Source organism: Anolis carolinensis, chromosome 3, assembly GCF_035594765.1.
Source record: "Anolis carolinensis isolate JA03-04 chromosome 3, rAnoCar3.1.pri, whole genome shotgun sequence".
Taxonomy (NCBI): domain Eukaryota; kingdom Metazoa; phylum Chordata; class Lepidosauria; order Squamata; family Dactyloidae; genus Anolis; species Anolis carolinensis.
The window spans coordinates 263119867-263138572 of record NC_085843.1 but is presented as its reverse complement, the minus strand read 5'-3'; the positions used below and the strand labels follow the sequence as shown (position 1 = coordinate 263138572).

Genomic DNA, 18706 nt, shown 5'->3' with positions numbered 1-18706 from the left:
CGCAGAACTTTATATTGTTGAAAGCTTTCGCAGCCGGAATCACTGGGGTGCTGTGTGGTTACCAGGCTGCATGGCTGTGTTCTTAGCAGCATTTTCTCCTGACTTTGATTAGTGTTTAAGGCACAGACTGAAAATCACTTTTTCAATTCATTCATGTTTTAATTATCTACTTATTCAAACTGCCATGGAGGATATTCATGAACAAAACAACTATAAATCTTCCTTTATGATGAGAATGTTAGATCTGCCTTAATCACACCAAAGGGTAGTTTCTAATTACCACCTGATAATTAAAATTTGTCAAGAAGCTAACCACTCCATATTGAAATAAAGCAAAATACAAAATTTAGAAAAGAGTGATACATTTGTTACCCAATCAAAATGCACAAACCACATCCAGCGAGCTTCCAGAGCTCCACTGACTTTTTCATCAGGCAAAATATGTTTTTTATAAAATTATACAGGAGAAAGGAAAAAAAGTGATGAAGTTGGATTTATAGGCCTACATTTTGTATTAGATATTGTCTCTATTGTAGTTCAGTTGGTCTGGAGGCTTCTCAGTGAGGTCAGAGGCCATTTCCTTTTTGGTCATGTGGGAATCAGCAAAAATCTAAACTTCATTAGCAGTAATAATGTAACTCCTCTTGGGATCCAGGGTGTCTTCATTTTGGCTAGTATTTGGAGGCTGTCCTCCCTCATTTTACAACCCCAACCCCTGGGCTGCATTTGCCCATTTTTCAATTTTGAAGGTTAAAAAAAGCCTTGTCTGTTCCACCTAACGGCTCAGGACTTTCCAAAGAACCTCAGAAATGGGAATTATACTTTGTCAGGTTATTTGGCAATGGAGGTTTCAATGGAAACCTTGGCAGGCCTAAAGGGTGCCAAGTTCCCATCTTTGATTCAAATCATCTGATAATTATCTAATACCATTTTAAACTGCATGAATTTAATTGGTGTGCACATTGGTTTGTAAATGGCTATTGAGGAAAAGCTTATGTTTTATTATGATCACATAGCAGAATTGAACTTTATCTCCCTGATATTTTTCCTATTTGCACCAAGGGAGCTCCATTTGAGACCTCCTTCAATGCTAGAAGGGTTGTGATTATTTGATAATCATGTTTGGGTGAAACATGGTTATTAAACATTGTTCCCATTCCAGTGGTCCCACTGCAGGTCAGATCTGCTCCACCCAGCTGCTATTTATATTTCTGACAACCCTCCATGTTAATTACATTCATACCTATATTGTCAGAAGAGGTAAGCTCTGAGTGTGGACCCTTTTATCTTACCTGATAAGATTAACAATTAGTAATCTTTAAAAAAAATCTGAAAAATTACACAACCCAAGCATCTATGCTTGATGACAACCACAGTGTCCTTTGACAGTTCATGAAATAAGAATTGAATGATGACACCTATTTTCTGTTGTCCTAAAGTGACTGCCATCAGTTTCCATTTGATGACCTAAATCCTAGTGTGTCCAGATCAGGCATGGGCAATCTTGGGCCCTCAAGGTGTTTTTTTGGACTTCAATTGCCAGTAGGCTGTTAGGAATTGTGGGAATTGACGTCCAAAACACCCGGAGAGCTCAAGTTTGCCCATGCCTGGCCTAGATGATAATTTCTTGCTCAGCAGTTTAACTATTATGGCATCAACATTTATTTCAATAAATTTGGCTTTCCTATCTTAATTACAAATCAAATGAATAAATCTCTTGGCTTTCTGGCCTGCAAAAAAAGGTATACATTCAACAAGAAATATGTATACTTTCAACACTGGAATTTCATGTAAAAATGCTAAACATTAAAGAGAGAACACACATTAGAATTGTCACTGAAATATATTTTTTATTCTTCAATATCACAGCGACTATGATGAATGTTCCAGGTGTTTTTTGGTATTATTTTTCGGACCCTTTCTAATTTGGTTTTTCTATCTAAATACTGAGATAGAGACAAAGAATCCCTTTTTAAGACTAAAGATGAAATCATGACGTCTAATAACCCTGAGAAAGGAATTAGCTTCTGAAGGTAATCAGTTTGTTTCTATGTTGGGAGAAATTATTAACCAGAGAGACATTGTGTGAATTTCGGTTTTCTTTTAGTCTGCTCAATGAGAAAATAACTAAGACTAATGTTGTGGGAATGCTAGCAAAATATAATACATTGAGATATTGCGATCCCATGTGATTGAGATTCAGATAAACATTGTAGGAAATGTGCTAAATATCTTTGCCACATTGGTTTCATTCTGAATACACAGTTGAAACGTGGTGCCACTTTAATGACTCAGCCCATATGGTAATTTTTCAAATGAATTTTAAACCTATTTATATATTCTGAGATATTCTAGTGCTGACTTATTTATATTTTCTATTAATAGTGAACATCAAAATAATAAAATGGTGATCTATATATATACTTAGGTATGAAGAAAGACTTTTTGGTGATCAGAAAAATTAGAATTTCACATACACACAATAAGGATATTCAAGGTGCCTTCTGGCATTGTACCACTAGTCAACAAAAAGAGATATGATATGAAAGAAATTTTTAATTTTTATTTTACATATTTATACATAAAACTTTCAAGGTAGCTCTTTCAACCCAACTGCATGTTAATAGCACATCTAAAAATGAATGTCAGGTAGTCAACATTCACAAAATGTTGAAAACTGATTAAAATATACATATTACTGAAAGCTACGACTTCACTACAAGGCAGGCATTTATGTTCTTCTTCTTCTTACTTGTATAGCACCGTCAAATTACAGTCTCATTTTTTAAAAACTATGGTGGGACAATAAAAAGTAGTCAATGGTAAAATACTGTTTTAACTTAAAAGTCTCTAAATAAACAAAAATAAAAGTTAAACTATCCTCTCTCTTCTTCTTTCATGTTTGCAATGTTTATAAGTACTGTACATTTTGTTCTACAATAAGATTATTAAACTGTCCAATATTTAGTGGCACAAGTAAAAAACAAAACAAATAAAAACCCAACAGCAAATAAATTAAAAAGCATAGGCCAATCACTGGACATAATAAAGCTTCAGACATTGGGAGCAATTCACCAAGCACTGGTGCGGTGCGTCCACCATTCGGTTCAAAGGGGGGCTTCGTGCAGGGTTCCTTGTGCTTGGCAGACGGCGCCCGGGGTCAAGGACGAACACTGGTTTCCTTGTGCGCCACACGAGGAGCATCGGCGTTTGTACAACCACAGAAGCAAAAAAAGTTCGAGCTCGTTCGTTAGTCTGATGGCTTCTCTTTTTATTTCGTTAGCATTTTCTCAGCCATGTGCTTCTGCTGACTTTCAGCGTGTCTGATGGAGGAATGGGAAAAAAATAACATTATTGTAGAGGAACTTCATATTAATTGTTGCCCCAAACTCATAGACCACACAAGAGATTCATATCTAGAAAGGAAAGAAGGACTACGGTGATTAGAGGTGTGTTTTGTTACTTTTGTTGTAATTACTAAACCTGCTTAAACCAGTTGTCTCTGTCACCTGCTCTGAGCTACAAACTAAACTCAGGAAAATATTTTGGAACAAAAGCCTGAAACAGTAATATTTAAAGAAAGTTTGTCTTTTAAGAATAAAAGGAAAGGACACAGAGTTTCCTCTGTTGCTATAAAAATTAAATGTTTTCCTCTTACCATGACCCAAGGAAGTTACAATGTGACTGCAGACTGGACCTGAGTTCCTTCAATTGTGTAGCAAAATTTCAAGATACACAATACACACATGAATCATCACCAACTTACTTCAATTGAATGCATCAAAGACACTATCTGCCTGTATAAATTACACAACCCAACAACAACAAAAATGGTGTCTAGTTTTTAGGCTTGTTCCTGATGTAATCTGGGGTGCTGAATCAGAAAATTGCATTGGATGGACCGCATCAGCTCTATTTTCTTAAATATGGTTATGATGATTTTTTATGGGTGAGTAGATGAAGACTGGTATATGGCATATGTTCTGTATCTCAAAAACTAGAGCTGATAGGGAAAAATGGGTGCCATTTTTTAAAATCAGCAGGTCAAACATATTCAGAAACAGGTCTAACATTTGAGGCACTAAAATGTGTGTTGGCCAGTGTTAGCTATTTAAAGGTTCACTGACTACAGATCTATACATTTTCAACATGAGAAAGTGTTTTCAAGGGACCCTGGCAGGGTCAACATTTTTTAGCATATCCTACTTCATAGAGGATAAAGTGGAATAGCGACAGAGTGACAAGACATAAATCATGCTAGCTGAGCATTTGGTAAATTCATCTTCAATTTGGAGTTGAAATTTATACGCCATACGAGAAAATAAATTGCATCAAACTGCTTTTAGGAATGCTAACAAACCTTTCCAATCTGTAATTCCAAGCAAATCCAAGACAATAGGCACCATCCATTTTGGGAGGGAGCTGCTTTCTTTTAATAGCACTGATGTTTTGCCAGAATGCATTTAGACAATATATTATGTATGCTCTCCATTGAAGACAGAGATGTTTCTTTCCATCAGTGATCTTCAGAGGAAAGAGCGGATCTCCATCCATGGGCAAAGTGTTTCATGAATGATCACTGCTACTATGTAATAACATTAAAAGCTGTTATATTTTGAGGCAGACCTCGGCCCATACAATACAGTGTTGGTAACAACTGCTGACAGAAGTTTTCCAGAGTTTCATACAAAGAGGGGTTTCCCCCCATACTTATGAGCTACAGTACTTGTATTTCTTCCAGTAAACCTGAGGCTGTCTACATGCCTCTCTTCCTTCACGCATTAACCTCACTGCAACCTAATGAGGTAGGTCAAGCTGAGAGAAAATGGATGGACCATAGTCATCCAGTGAGTTTCATGGGTGATGTAGGGACTAGAACCTGGATCCAATCTCAGGATCAATATAGTAACCACTCTACTAGTCAGACATTCATCCCAAATAGGAGATGCCGAGAAATGAACCTGGGATTTCCTGCATGCAAAAGTATGGTTCTCCTAATGAGCCATGGACCCTCTCCATTTTGTGTCCATACAAGATACTGCACTGCATGAATCTTATTGATTGATTCAATGGGTCAACTGTTGGAATGGTAAGTCAACATGTAGCCAAATCCCATTGATTCAGTGGTTTTCTTCTAGCTGGAACAGATAGGAGGATTTATGCCCTAGTTCCCTCTTTCCTTTCATAGTGAGAACAATTCATTACTGCAGCAATCTAAAGAAATGTTTAGTTTACATATAGTTTCCTTTTTGCAAGCCGTCTGGCCATGGCACTTTGATGGTCTGAAGTATCTGTTGCATGTTTGCTGCTGAAGATGCAAACAACTGGCAAGACACACACTTCGTTGCATTCCAAGAGTACGAACCAGCAAAATATTTGTGCGAGAGCATGCAAATGCACACATTACAAATAAGTCCTCTGATAGGCAATCAGAGAATATTTGGTCAGCAGCTTCTTAAGGTTGAGGATAATGCCAGACAGAAAGACAAATGTGACAACACACAAGATTGTGTGTTGGCTATACAGCAAACTTTCCTAAGCTACAAAGCAGAGGAAAGGCATCAAATTGATTATCTGATTGCTGGAAAAGTGTTTATATTTTTCAGAAAAAACTATGCAGGATGTCTATATGGAGAAGCCCTCACACCTCCTTGCAGCTAATCTTCATTGGGAGAGAAGATGGGCAGCTAGCTGAGATTTGGGAGCTTCATGTGCTACTCAGCAGACCTTGAATGTTAACATCCCACTGCATTGCCCCGACTCCATTTTTAACTTTTCGACCAACCAGTTTTACCATGTAGAAACCCTTTTCAAATGAGGATGTAAAACTGTTGTCATCTTTTCCTTTAGAAAAATGTCTTCCCCTTGGTCTGAAAGAGTCTAACTACTTCCCAAAATCCCCAGAAGTGGAAACCACTGGAGGGCACAATAATAGCCTTGGAAAGTTACATACAATTGCTATCCGTACTTTCCCCATCTCTATTCTAGGAGATAAGAAACTCCTCTAAGGAAGAGTGTTTGTCCACTTAACCCAGCAGTCCCTTATTTGATTGGCAAGGGCTCTCAGCCAGAAAATTTCCACCACCTTCTTCTTAAGCAACGGGGTATTTTAAATGGAAATCATTCATTCTACCACTGAGCTCTTCTCCTTCTTGCAGACTTGATGCTTCCACTAGTGAAGACATCCTAATGGTAGCCATGGAAACTATGCCATATTCACTGCTTTTATTGCCGTCTTGTCATGTCCACTCGACTGTAGCATGCAGGATTTAGAGTTACTAGAGATAGTGTAGCAAAAGCCAAATGTTGTGCATTGTGGCTATATGTGCATAGCACACTTGAAAGCACAGGCAGCATTAACTGACATTGAGGGCTAAAGTCATCCTGAACATAATGCTGGAAAGCTCTAAAAAGGATTTATGGCAAATACAATCCCATTGCCAGATTTTTGGGGATGGGTTTTTTCCTGGATTTACCAGCAATATGGAATGGCATTTAATTAGGACTGCAACAGAACACGAAGAAAATTAACTTTTCCTCTCAAGATGCTGCATTCCTGATGAATCCCCAACACATTTCTTATCAATTAAAAATAATGTGTTATATATGTTTCTTTTCTTTTATTCTTTAACTTCAAGAAGAGATGTAATGTAGAGTAGGAATGGGAATTATGTGGGTCTCCAGAGGTTTCTAACCTGCTTCACCCAGCAATCTTTACTATTTGACGTTCTATACTATTTGACGTTCAAATAGGGTCAAGAGTTCCACTTCAATAATATCTGAAGGGCCACATAATTCCCAGTGTGATCTCTATCTGATCTGTTGTTTGATATCCCTCCCACCCCATCCATCTGTAATTCAATCCAATTTTTAAATTGGGCAGGCTAGATTTGCCAGATGTGAATTGTGACTAGCAGCTGAACCAATGAAAGATGCTTCTGTTATCAGTTATTGAATGCAATGATTGTCCACTGTGCTGTCTTCACAGAGAACTCTGAAATACATGAAGCACATGTAGTCTCAGCCATTTCATTATGTTTACCCTAAGCAAACACAAGGCTAAGATCAGAAATGGTGCCTTGCAACGTGTCCTCATCTGCTTGCTTCAGGTAACACAGAATCCACAAGGAGAAAGAGGCAGTAAAATGATACTCTAGATCAAGGGCTTGGGAAATTTACTATTTTGCACTACCATTCCCCAGAAGAGAGATATTGGACATATTGACTGGGGGATTCTGCAATTGGTAGTTAGAAAAAATTAATGTTTCCAAGCTATCTCTAGATCAGAATTAGACAGGTGGCAGGTGTATGGATAAATTTAAACAAAATGTTCTTGCAATATGAAGTTACTGTCTTCTCAAATCTCTTGGCAATGATATCTTTTGTTTGATGAAAGGTTCAAACAAAACCCTTTGCAGTTCCCAAGCTGCCGTGCGTTTTTTAAAACGTTCAAAAAGTGTGTAGGAAAAGAAAAAGGGAATTGGAAAAACGCATATAGTCAGATATTTGGTGACCACTGAAGGCCTTATACAAATGGATGACTTAAGGCTTCATTCTGTGTGTTAAGACCAGGAATTAATCACGGGGATGTCTTCATAAATAGCCCTAGAAATATTCTGTATGGTAAAGGAAAAGCTGGGCTCTAGAATTCGTCTTCTGGAATTAAAAAGATGTCAGTGCAGTGGATATGCTGACAGATATCACATAGTAGACAAGAGGTGATTTAGCCTTTCTTGTTGCTGCATTATTGGAGAACCCTCCCTGAACAGCCAATCAGAAAAATGCGACAGCAATCTGGAACAGAGGGTGACAGAGGACTGATATAAGGAGAAGACAAAGGTGCAAGGGTCTGGATTAAAAAAAAGATCTGGGTAAATTGAGGTTTTACTGTATTTTACCTTGTCTGCAGCAATGGTGCTAAATTACCATGGAATTGGTAGGGGGCCGCACTGTAAAAGAAATATTACAGAAAAAATACATGTGTTTGTTTTGTTTGAGTTAAGATTCATCTCTGTCTGTAGATGCAAAACGTATCTCTTCTCCCTGGCAATTGAAAGCTAGCACAGGATGCGGAGCATTCACAAGAGATAACCACCAGCAGGAAGGAAAACAAAAGTAATACATATTAGATTATTTCATGAGGGGCTAGGAACTAATGCAATAAAGAGAACTCCACCCTCCCAGCCAAGGCTTGTCTCCCTTTTCCTTATAAAGGATGTAAATAGTAAAATGCTCCTCATAGCATCATTTTTTCCCACCAGGCTGCATGCTAAAAACATATGAAATCACTTCTGGACAAGAAACATGTATAGTATTTAGGAGTTGGCACTCTTATTCATCTTTCACTCTGACAGTTGCAATTGGTCAAAATATACCAGAAGGTTATTCTTTCTGAATCTTCCCAAGTCCTGAAATCATGCTTGAAACTGAGGTAACTGATTTTGGCTCCAGAAGATTTGCCAAATTGCATGCCAGCCCCAATATTGTCTGGTAGATTGTTGTACTAAATAATAGGACATGCTATGTATCCAGTAAAAGTCAGGAAGGAGAAAAGGGATTATAAGATCTCCAAAAAAGACAATTTGGGGAAAGAAGCAAAAGTTAGGAGAAAAGAAAATGGCAGATACATGACTGAAGCAGGAACTGATTGGAGCTGAAATCACAGAATAGCTGAACCAGTAATCAAGAGAGTTGGCTTCGCAAAGGGAAATTGTAACATGAAGCAAGTTTTCATATCCATTCTTAGAACCAATTTCCTTTTTCTTTCCAGACAAAATTCAGCCAGCTTTGTTTCTTAGAGATAATAACTTTCCCTAGAGAAAAGAGCTCCAAACCATCTTATTGCAAGCATCTAGATGAAATATCAGTCCTTAGATGCTGGTTTTCAATTGGTTCAGTAAATCAAGAAGCTTCATTAAGCATGTGATAGGAGAGGGTGAATCACATCAAAATGTTCTATTGTCCAAATCTGCAGTTTTAAAGGAAAACCAACCAACCACCAACAGCTGGAGCAAGAGGTGCTCATGTGCTTAAAAAAAAAACCCAGCAAAAAAGCAGAGCCATTAATGCAAAAACAGCCACAGTAGTCAAACTCAAATGGGTACACATTTAATAATATAAGCTTGTATTAAAGCTGGAGCCAGATTCAAGTAACTGACTTTGAAATTACTTTCCCAGAATGGGTGATGAGACACTATTGTTTCTTTGTCCCAGCAGTTCTAATACACTTGATTTATCTTGTGATTAATCTAATTAATGGATAACTCTTCCTCATTTTACCTTAACATATGGGGTAATGACATTATATGGAAGCCAGCTCAAATTCTGTTCAATATTCAATCTCATAAAAAGTTCTGGAAAACCGAATGACTGTATTTTATTTTGTTGCTTCTTGGCTGAGATCAATGATAGCCTCATCATAATGTGGATTGCTGGATATAATTTAAGATGGAACTAACTGGAAAACATTTGACCTAAATTTCAGTAGAGGACACTTCAGCATCCAAAATTCAAAGAGCTTTTTTCCTGATTCAATGTCATGCCACCATCAGCCTTAAAATAGATTATAACATATTGCTAACCTGGTCAAATCTTCAATGTCTACCAACATAGCATCCTGTTCTGTGTGCAATTCATCTCGAATAAGCAGCAGTTGCACCAATTCTTCATTCAAGCCTGACAGCAGAAAAGAAAAGAAATAAAGGGTTTAATTTCACTCCATTCTACTGTAACTCGTATTCTGGAATCTATTAGTAGTAATGGTACAGAAATTCAAGAGCTCATTCAAAGAAACAGAAGGCCTCTCAGTTTTTCACTTTGCATATACATAAGGAAGGGTATGAAGTAATGGATAGAGAAGAATGACATGTATTGTCAAAGACAAACATTAGCAAAATGTGATGTATCTGCCATAGGATAACCAAAGGGTGGTTATTTAAATGTGGAATGGACTCATACAATTTTAGGCTTTTAAGCAAGTTATGGAGGAGTTGCTATTTCACGAATTGTGATAAGGGAAGTAAATCCTTGAGCTCGGTGGTTCCCAAACCTTGGTCCTCCAGATGTTCTGGACTTCAACTCTCAGAAATCCCAGACATCTTACCAGCTGTTAGGAATTGTGGGAGCTGAAGTCCAAAGCACCCAGAGGACCAAATGTTGAGAACCACTGCTAACCTGCATCCTCATGAGGACCAAAGTTTGGGAACCACTGGGCTCAAGGATTTACTTCCCTTTTCACAATTGGTGAAATAACAACTCCTTCATGACTATATTAGCTGTGGTGAAAGAAACATTTTAATCCAGGGCTGGCAAATAAATAGCCGAGATGAGCATATACAGACTTTTTTCTTTCCCAGTTACTCCTGATCTATTATCCTTATTCCCCATTGAAGCTGCAGTCAGTTTCAGTGCTTGAGGGATTTCAAAAACAGTCACCAAATTTCAATAGCAGCAGTGTACCCACTAATGTAGAGATGTGAAAGGCCAGAAAATATCTGGGAAAGCCTAGTTTTTCTCCATTTCTTTAAAGCCAGGACACGTTTTCAATTTTTCCCCATTAACCAATTGCAGACTTTGGCATCTGCAATTGCTCCTTCCTTGGAGGTTTCTAAACAGAGGCTGGATGGACATCTGTCAGAGATACTTCTCATAGTTATATAAGTTATATGTATTATATAAACCTTTTCCACATCGGCTGAAATGTTGTAAATAACAATAGGCAAAATCTAATACAACATAGAAGAAAATCTCCACTTACTTTCTATTTGTGAATGTAGATCATTGACTATCACTTGTAGCTGCCCAATTGTCATATCTCTCAGGTCTGTAGGTTTTAAACTTCTTTTCATCAAGCATTCACTTATATGAGGCATATGTGGCAGCTAAAAGTCACAGAGAGAGAAAAAAATTCCTTAGGCTGGTAGCATTACACATTTTTTCAAAAGCAAATACCCTAAGTATGTTTTTCTTACCTATTATACTGTAATAAAAACAACACTGCATGGGTTTTTTTACATATATAATGTCTCACTATGATGCACTATACTAAGATGTTTCATATATATGTATTACAGTTATTAGTAATATTGTAAGGATAAAGAAAAGCTTCCCAACTCTACCCAAATGTTATACTAACTGAATCTGTATTGCTATTGTTATTGTGTGCCTTCAAGCCAACTCTGACTTATAGTGATGCTATCGTAGAGGTGTATTCAGAGGAGAGTTGCCACTGCTTTCCCATAAAGCTGAGGGAGTGTGATTTGACCAAGACCAAAAGTATGCTTTCATGATTGAAAGAGGATTTGAAACCTGGAGTCCCATATCCTAATCAAATACACAAAACACAATACCCCGCTGGATTCTGAACCATGTGCTAGCTGAATCCACAAATACATACCCTCCAACATTTCATAAATGAAAAGTAGGGCAAATATGTCCAAGCAAAACCGGGACATGTTAAAAGCAACCAGACAAGTGGGATAGCTAGAATTAATACACATTGTCCCTGCCAATTTGGAACAATTGGAGGGCTTGCATTCAAAGTGAATTACATGGTGTAGTTCCACCAGAATTGCACTGCCTCAGAATGGAGATGGTAGTTTTATGTTACCATATGAATAGCAGATTGTGTACATAGTGGAAAATGGTCCTGTCAGATTAAAAAGCAAAGGATCTGATTCTTTTTCAAAAGAACCCATGTGGCACAGAAACTTCTTCCTCTTGTTTTAAAATGCTACTCTCAAACACCCCGCTTTCTATCTTGTAACCCTTCTTTTGTTTAAAACAGTGGTTCCCAATCTTTGGTCCTCCAGGTGTTTTGGACTTCAACTCCCATAAATCTCAGAAGTTTACCAGCTGTAAGGAACTGTGGGAGCTGAAGTCCAAAACACTTGGAGGCCCAAAGATTGGGAACCACTGGTCTAAACTCAGAGGCATTTAACTTTTTTTTTCCAGCTTCACGATTCCGGCCACAGGGGGAGCTGTTGCTTCACTGTCCACTAGTGGCTGTACTTCCTCATTCCTTTCCTCGTGTTTTGCTGGCAGTTTTATGATGTCGTAAATTAGTTAAATTAGCCTCCCGCATAAAGCGTACCTAAATTTCCCTACTTGACAGATGCAACTGTCTTTCGGGGCTGCATAGGTCAACAGCAAGCCGGGCTATTTAATGGTTGGGGGCTTAGCCCGACCCGGGCTTCGAACTCATGACCTCTCGGTCAGTAGTGATTTATTGCAGCTGGTTACTAGCCAGCTGCGCCACAGCCCGGTTCTTGTAAAACTACAGTGCCCAGGATTTCATAGCACAGAGCAATGGCAGTTAAAGTGGAGTCAAACTGCATTAATTCACAGTTTAGATGCATCCTATGAGATCAACTGGCCCAAGGCTACAATGCTGAACCTGGGTTTCCCAAACTCCAGTTCATCACTTGAACTGCTATACGAGACGGCTGGACAAGAGGGTTGTCATCTAACATATCTGAGGCTACCAGACGGATGTAAGCCTGAAAATGGACTGAAATAATCGCTGCTGTTTCCACTGGAAGATGCATTTCCTAAGTCAAGTACAGTTTCTGATTCTGTAGAACATAAATGTAACTATATAATGGCATGAAGTGTTTTTTCCTTGCACGATTCACTCCATGATTGTTTCTAAAAAAAAAAAAGTGGAGCTGCAAGATTTTCTAAATACTCCAAATGATTTATAGTTATTTATTTATTTATTCATTTATTTATTTGCTACATTTATATGCCGCCCTTCTCACCCCGAAGGGGACTCAGAGCAGCTTACAAATTAAATTTACATACAATATTATATTAGTATAGTACAATACTGGTAACAAATTACTATATTGTACTGTATCATCATATTGTAATATTATTAGTAATATTACATGTAAAATATGATATATAATTAATATTATTATATTGTATTATTAGTATTATATCGTATTACAATATAATATTAATTAATATATTTAAGTGATCCTGGAGAAGCAAAACAATTAGAAGACATTGAGGTTTTAAAATATATACATATATAAATACATACAAGATCAGCTACTGGAGATTTTTTCCTGTTTTGTTTTTCCACCTCTACTTGCATTTTGGCCATTGGTTTTGCCATTGCCAATGCCATTTTGGCTTCAGCCTGAAGTTTCTTTTGCCTTGTGAGAAAATCCATGTCATCCAGAGACTCTGATTCCTCTTCGGTGGTGTCTCTGTCAGAATAGGAAGAGCTCTGCTTGCTCTGGAAAGTAGACAACACAGAGATGTCAGCTCTACAGCTGGACATATGCAAACAAGTATGTCTGATTCAGCAATGGATCAGCCAGTTAAAATAACATTAGCACTTTCATAACTTGAATGAGCTTTGAATTTGCTCCTGTGTGCTAGAAACGAACCAATTCATTTGTTCAGATGAACTGAGTCTGCTACTAATTCACTGCCATGAATAATTTGATTATTTTCCCTTGTCTTAATGTTCAGCACAAGTATCTTGGATATCAGGGTTGCCTTTGTCTGAGATATTAGGTGCTCCAAGACTTAACATTTGGTATAAGCCTAGATAGATTATGTGGCCCCTTCAACACTGCCATATAATCCAGTTTATCAATAATTCACATTATCTGCTTTGAACTGGATTATATGAGTCTACACTACCATATAATCCAGTTCAAAGCAGATAACCTGGATTTTATATGGCAGTGTAGAAAGGACCTGTGTGACACGTTTCTTAGTATAATTACTCTGAAAACTATATCCACCTGCCAGATTAACTGGCCAAAGCTGTGAGCAAATACTTTCCTTATGTTATTTTTAAATGATTTTAAGATAGGCCACATAGTCTGTCTGAAAAGCCTGAGCACTCACCTCTTTTATCCATGGTTTTCCTGTAATGAAAACTAAAGGCTATGCTTTACAACTACTGTCTTGAAGTAAACTTGTAGCAATGGCATTCTATTTGAATAGCCTACAATGTAAAATCTGGCATGTTCCTGGGCTTATCTAAGATTGCAAATAAGACTCACCATGGGGGATAAAGGTGTATCCAGACTGGTTTCAGTCTTGCTGTCATCTGCATCGCTGTCTTTGTCACTGCCACTGTCATTTACAAAACATATCTGCAGGTTCATCCCACTTTGTAACCTTAGGGTTGGAAAGACAAGAGAAAGTAGATCATTACTTTCTGCAAAGGTACAGTATGCGATGAAACCAATGCAGAATTAACAGTTTCTTGAAAAAGAGCTTCCTCCAGATAGGATTATTTCAATCTTCTATAGGTAAAGGGAAAGGTTTCCCCTGACATTAAGTCTAGTCGTGTCTGACTTTGGGGGTTGGTGCTCATTCTCCATTTCTAAGCCGAAGAGCCACCATTGTCCGTAGACACCTCCAAGTTCATGTGGCCGGCATGACTGATGGAGCACCGGTACCTTCCCGCCAGACCGGTACCTATTGATCTACTCACATTTGCATGTTTTCAAACAGCTAGGTTTGCAGAAGCTGGGGCTAACAGCAGGAGATCACCCTTGCTTTCCCGGATTCAAACCACCAACCTTTTGGTCAGCAAGTTCAGCAGCTTAACCTGCTGTGCCAACCAGGGGAATCTTCTATATATCTACAGAAAACACTGATTTAATGAGTCCAATCCTAAGCATGTTTAAGGTAAAGGTAAAGGTTTCCCCTGACGTTAAGTCCAGTCATGTTTGACTCTGGGGGTTGGTGCTCATCTCCATTTCTAAGCCGAAGAGCTGGCATTGTTCGTAGACACCTCCAAGATCATGTGGCCGGCATGACTGCATGGAGCGCTGTTACCTTCCCGCTGGAGCGGTACCTATTGATCTATTCACATTTGCATGTTTTCGAACTGCTAGGATGGCAGGAGCTGGAGCTAACAGCGGGTGCTCAAGCTGCTCCCGGGATTTGAACCTGGGACCTTTTGGTCTGCAAGTTCATGTTTACTTGGGTGCAAATACTGTCTATAGGATTTAAAATTAAATCTCTTTACCAGCTTGGCTTTATCAGTAGTGAGGAACCTATGACATTCCAGATGTTTTGGATTCTTGGTCCCATTAGTCTCAGTCACCATGGCAAACAGTCAGGGATAATGCAAGATACTTCACTTCGGCAAAATGCAAGATACTTCACTTCGGCAGAAAAAATGGAAATCAAAGATACAGAATGGGGGACGCCTGGCTTGACAGCAGTGTGTGCGAAAAAGACCTTGGAGTCCTCGTGGACAACAAGTTAAACATGAGCCAACAATGTGATGCGGCTGCTAAAAAAGCCAATGGGATTCTGGCCTGCATCAATAGGGGAATAGCGTCTAGATCCAGGGAAGTTATGCTCCCCCTCTATTCTGCCTTGGTCAGACCACACCTGGAATACTGTGTCCAATTTTGGGCACCACAGTTGAAGGGAGATGTTGACAAGCTGGAAAGCGTCCAGAGGAGGGCGACTAAAATGATTAAGGGTCTGGAGAACAAGCCCTATGAGGAGCGGCTTAAAGAGCTGGGCATGTTTAGCCTGCAGAAGAGAAGGCTGAGAGGAGACATGATAGCCATGTACAAATATGTGAAGGGAAGTCATAGGGAAGAGGGAGCAAGCTTGTTTTCTGCTGCCCTGCAGACTAGGACACGGAACAATGGCTTCAAAATACAGGAAAGGAGATTCCACCTGAACATCAGGAAGAACTTCCTCACTGTGAGAGCTGTTCGACAGTGGAACTCTCTCCCCGGGGCTGTGGTGGAGGCTCCTTCCTTGGAGGCTTTTAAGCAGAGGCTGGATGGCCATCTGTCGGGGGTGCTTTGAATGCGATTTCCTGCTTCTTGGCAGGGGGTTGGACTAGATGGCCCATGTGGTCTCTTCCAACTCTACTATTCTATGATTCTATGATTCTATGATAATGAGAGTAGAGTCCAGCAACATCTGGAGGGCCCCGGGATGCTTAGAGAAATTACACATAAACTGTAAGTGGAATAGCAATTATCTATTTAAAAAGAAGAAATCAATCTAGTAGTCTTTTTCAGTATTTACCACTTTGTTGTACACGCTATAGCACTTTAGATAAATAAAAGCAAGTAAGTAATTTTTAAAACAGCCATGCAGAAGAACTCTATCACTCTTTAATGCTCTCTGTGCTGTGAACAGCTTCTCCCGTTCAAAATATCAAGCAATTTCTCCACATTCCACCCCCAGACATAGTTTTTCAGCATTTTTTTTTCTGAGCAGCCCTTTTCCCACCCACCTCCATGTAACCTTTCCCACTCAGCTTCCATTATTCATCTGTCAGCAATATCATGCTACCATCTGTTGTTGAATTGCCCTGGGAAGATTGTGAATCCTTGAGACAAGAGCTGCCTTACTTCTGCTAATGAAACAAAATTCTAGTTTGTAGCCAGTGCAATGTATCAGCAATAAGAACATAGACAACTATGGTATTTGCCAAATATTGTATCTCTGACTGTTGAGAAGAAGAGTAACATTAATTTGATTGTGTATACCTGCATGGCATGAGGTTAGACTGGATGTCCCTTGAGGTCTTTTTCAACTCTATGTTTCAATTACTATTACTTTAATTTCAGAAATGGATTTTCAAGATTAAAACACAATAAATATGTAGATATATACCTTTGTCACTTTGCAATTATAACGTTTGGTCTCACCTTAGCTGCCACAATTTTATCCTACAAAACCCTAGGATTAGTCATTTGGTGAAGCACTTCCACTCTCTGGACAAGAATCCTAACTTAAAACTCCAAATCCCAGGATTCTATTGGACAGATCGGAGGCAGCCGAAGTGGCATCAAAATATTATAATAGTGTAGTACGGAACAAAACACATCACTACATAATGGCAGTCACAGCAGAGTCAGGGAACATCACAATTATATATCAAAACAATACATACTTTTACCAACTTTGTCATCCTGACAGTAAAAGTTGGCCAGCTTCCCCATGAAGCAGATCCAACAAAAGAAGCCATCATTGAAATGTCCTGTTCTTTCTAACCCTCACTTAATAAACAGGGGGTGGGAAGCTTTAAACATGGCTTTTCTACCAAGATTCACCGGAGTTTAAACCATCATTGTATACCATGCGCTGTAACTATATTTTCAGAGGAGGGCACTGGTGATATCACCTCTGAGTATTCCTTGCCCAAGAAAATCCAATGGAATTCATGGCGTCATCATAAGTTGATAGTTTACTTGAAGGCACAGACTCAGTGTTTCTGTCAGGAGCCACTTTGACTTGAAGTGGAAGCCTTTGGTGCCCCATTGTGGTGACCCACTTAAATGCATCCTAGAGCCTCTGAAATCGGCACATTTTGGCTGATGGTTGGCTACTACTGGACTTGAAGGGTTCCTTTCCACTTAACTCTTGCCCACCTAGTAATATCTTTTGACCTCATCAGACAGGCTGATTTGCCTGTTGTACACCGCTTACTTTCCACTTTTGACACAGAGCCTATTACTCAATGCACAGGGACTTCTAGCCGGGCTTCATGACGAAAGGGGAGAGCAAGCGGCATATGACACTGTAGTGGCAACACAGGAGGCTTCCCGTATTGCCTTTGAAGCAACTGAGTCTATTTGTTGTAAACATGATGTTTTGGTGTTTAATTTGTAAAATCATAATGTAATTTGACGTTTAATAGGCTTTTCCTTAATTCCTCCTTATTATCCAATATTTTCATCACTTATCCAATGTTCTGCTGGCCCACTTATGTTGGATAAGCGAGACTCTACTGTATTTCCAGAAAAGTGAGGGATTGAGTATTGGACCAAGACTGGAGGCCACGGTTTGGATCTCTGCTCTGCTATGGAAATCTAATGAGTGACCTTTGACATGTCACATTTTCTCAGCCTTAGAGGAAAGCTATGCAAACTCACTTTGAATAAATCTTGCCAAGACAATCAATCCCATGACAGGCTCACTTTAGGATCACCCTTAATCAGAAATGCTCCAAAGGCCAAACATCACAACCACCATCATTCCCTATATATAAAAACACAGGAAACCAAACACATTTGGATCCAGTTCTTTAGACATTGACTGGTTATGCCTGCCTAGGGCTTTGGGGAAATGTTATTATTTCTTTTTGTTACATCTATACTTTGAATTTTCTGTATGGAACAAAAGTGTGCATGGTTCTCCTCCATTTTGATTATCATAACTCCAAAACAGAGTAGACTGACAGACTTATTTTGTTTTACAAGTCTGTATTTTTTGTTGCTCTATGTTTGAATAAAGTTTTTTTTAAAAAGAGTAGGCTAATGGATTGACTTGACCCTGGTGTGGCAGTCGATTTAATGGCTCTTAAATCTGGATCTCCCAAACCCTACTCCAATCCTCTGATACAAAGGACTGGCCCTTTAAATATTCTAACTTAAAAACAAATGACACAAAACTTCATTTCCGCAGCTTGATATGTTACAGGCCAGGATAAGCTTTAGCCTTTGATTCATGTTTAAATGGGTTCTTTGAGAAGTATGTGCTCATATTCCATATCTTAATGTATTGTTTGACTATTGGATGCTCTTCCTATTGTTAGATGTTATCTTTGTATCTTTGTATCTTTAAGGTCAGAGTGAGGACATAAAAGACAAAACTGTCATAGTGAGAGTAAGAAGAGAGAGGTAATTTCTGAAGAAGCCAGCCACAGATGCAGGCAAAATGTTAGGAGAGAATGCTGCTGGAACATGGCTATACA

At 38.8% G+C, this 18706-nt stretch overlaps 1 protein-coding gene across 10 annotated transcripts in view; it reads right to left on the bottom strand.

Moving 5' to 3' along the window:
* Positions 1 to 2543: 2543 nt before the first annotated feature.
* schip1 (schwannomin interacting protein 1) overlaps positions 2544 to 18706 on the bottom strand; it is a 510540-nt gene continuing 494377 nt past the window's right edge. For 6 of the 10 annotated variants that reach the window (XM_008106099.3, XM_008106102.3, XM_008106104.3 and 3 more), the window contains 6 exons: positions 14025 to 14142; positions 13046 to 13243; positions 10757 to 10880; positions 9582 to 9675; positions 7899 to 7949; positions 2544 to 3323 (listed from right to left, as the gene is read on the bottom strand). In XM_008106099.3, the coding sequence (XP_008104306.2) occupies positions 3272 to 3323; positions 7899 to 7949; positions 9582 to 9675; positions 10757 to 10880; positions 13046 to 13243; positions 14025 to 14142 (637 nt within the window). In that variant the 3' untranslated portion in view covers positions 2544 to 3271. The remainder of the gene's footprint in view (positions 3324 to 7898; positions 7950 to 9581; positions 9676 to 10756; positions 10881 to 13045; positions 13244 to 14024; positions 14143 to 18706) is intronic. The other 4 variants (XM_008106101.3, XM_062976718.1, XM_062976717.1 and 1 more) reach the window with 1 other exon arrangement.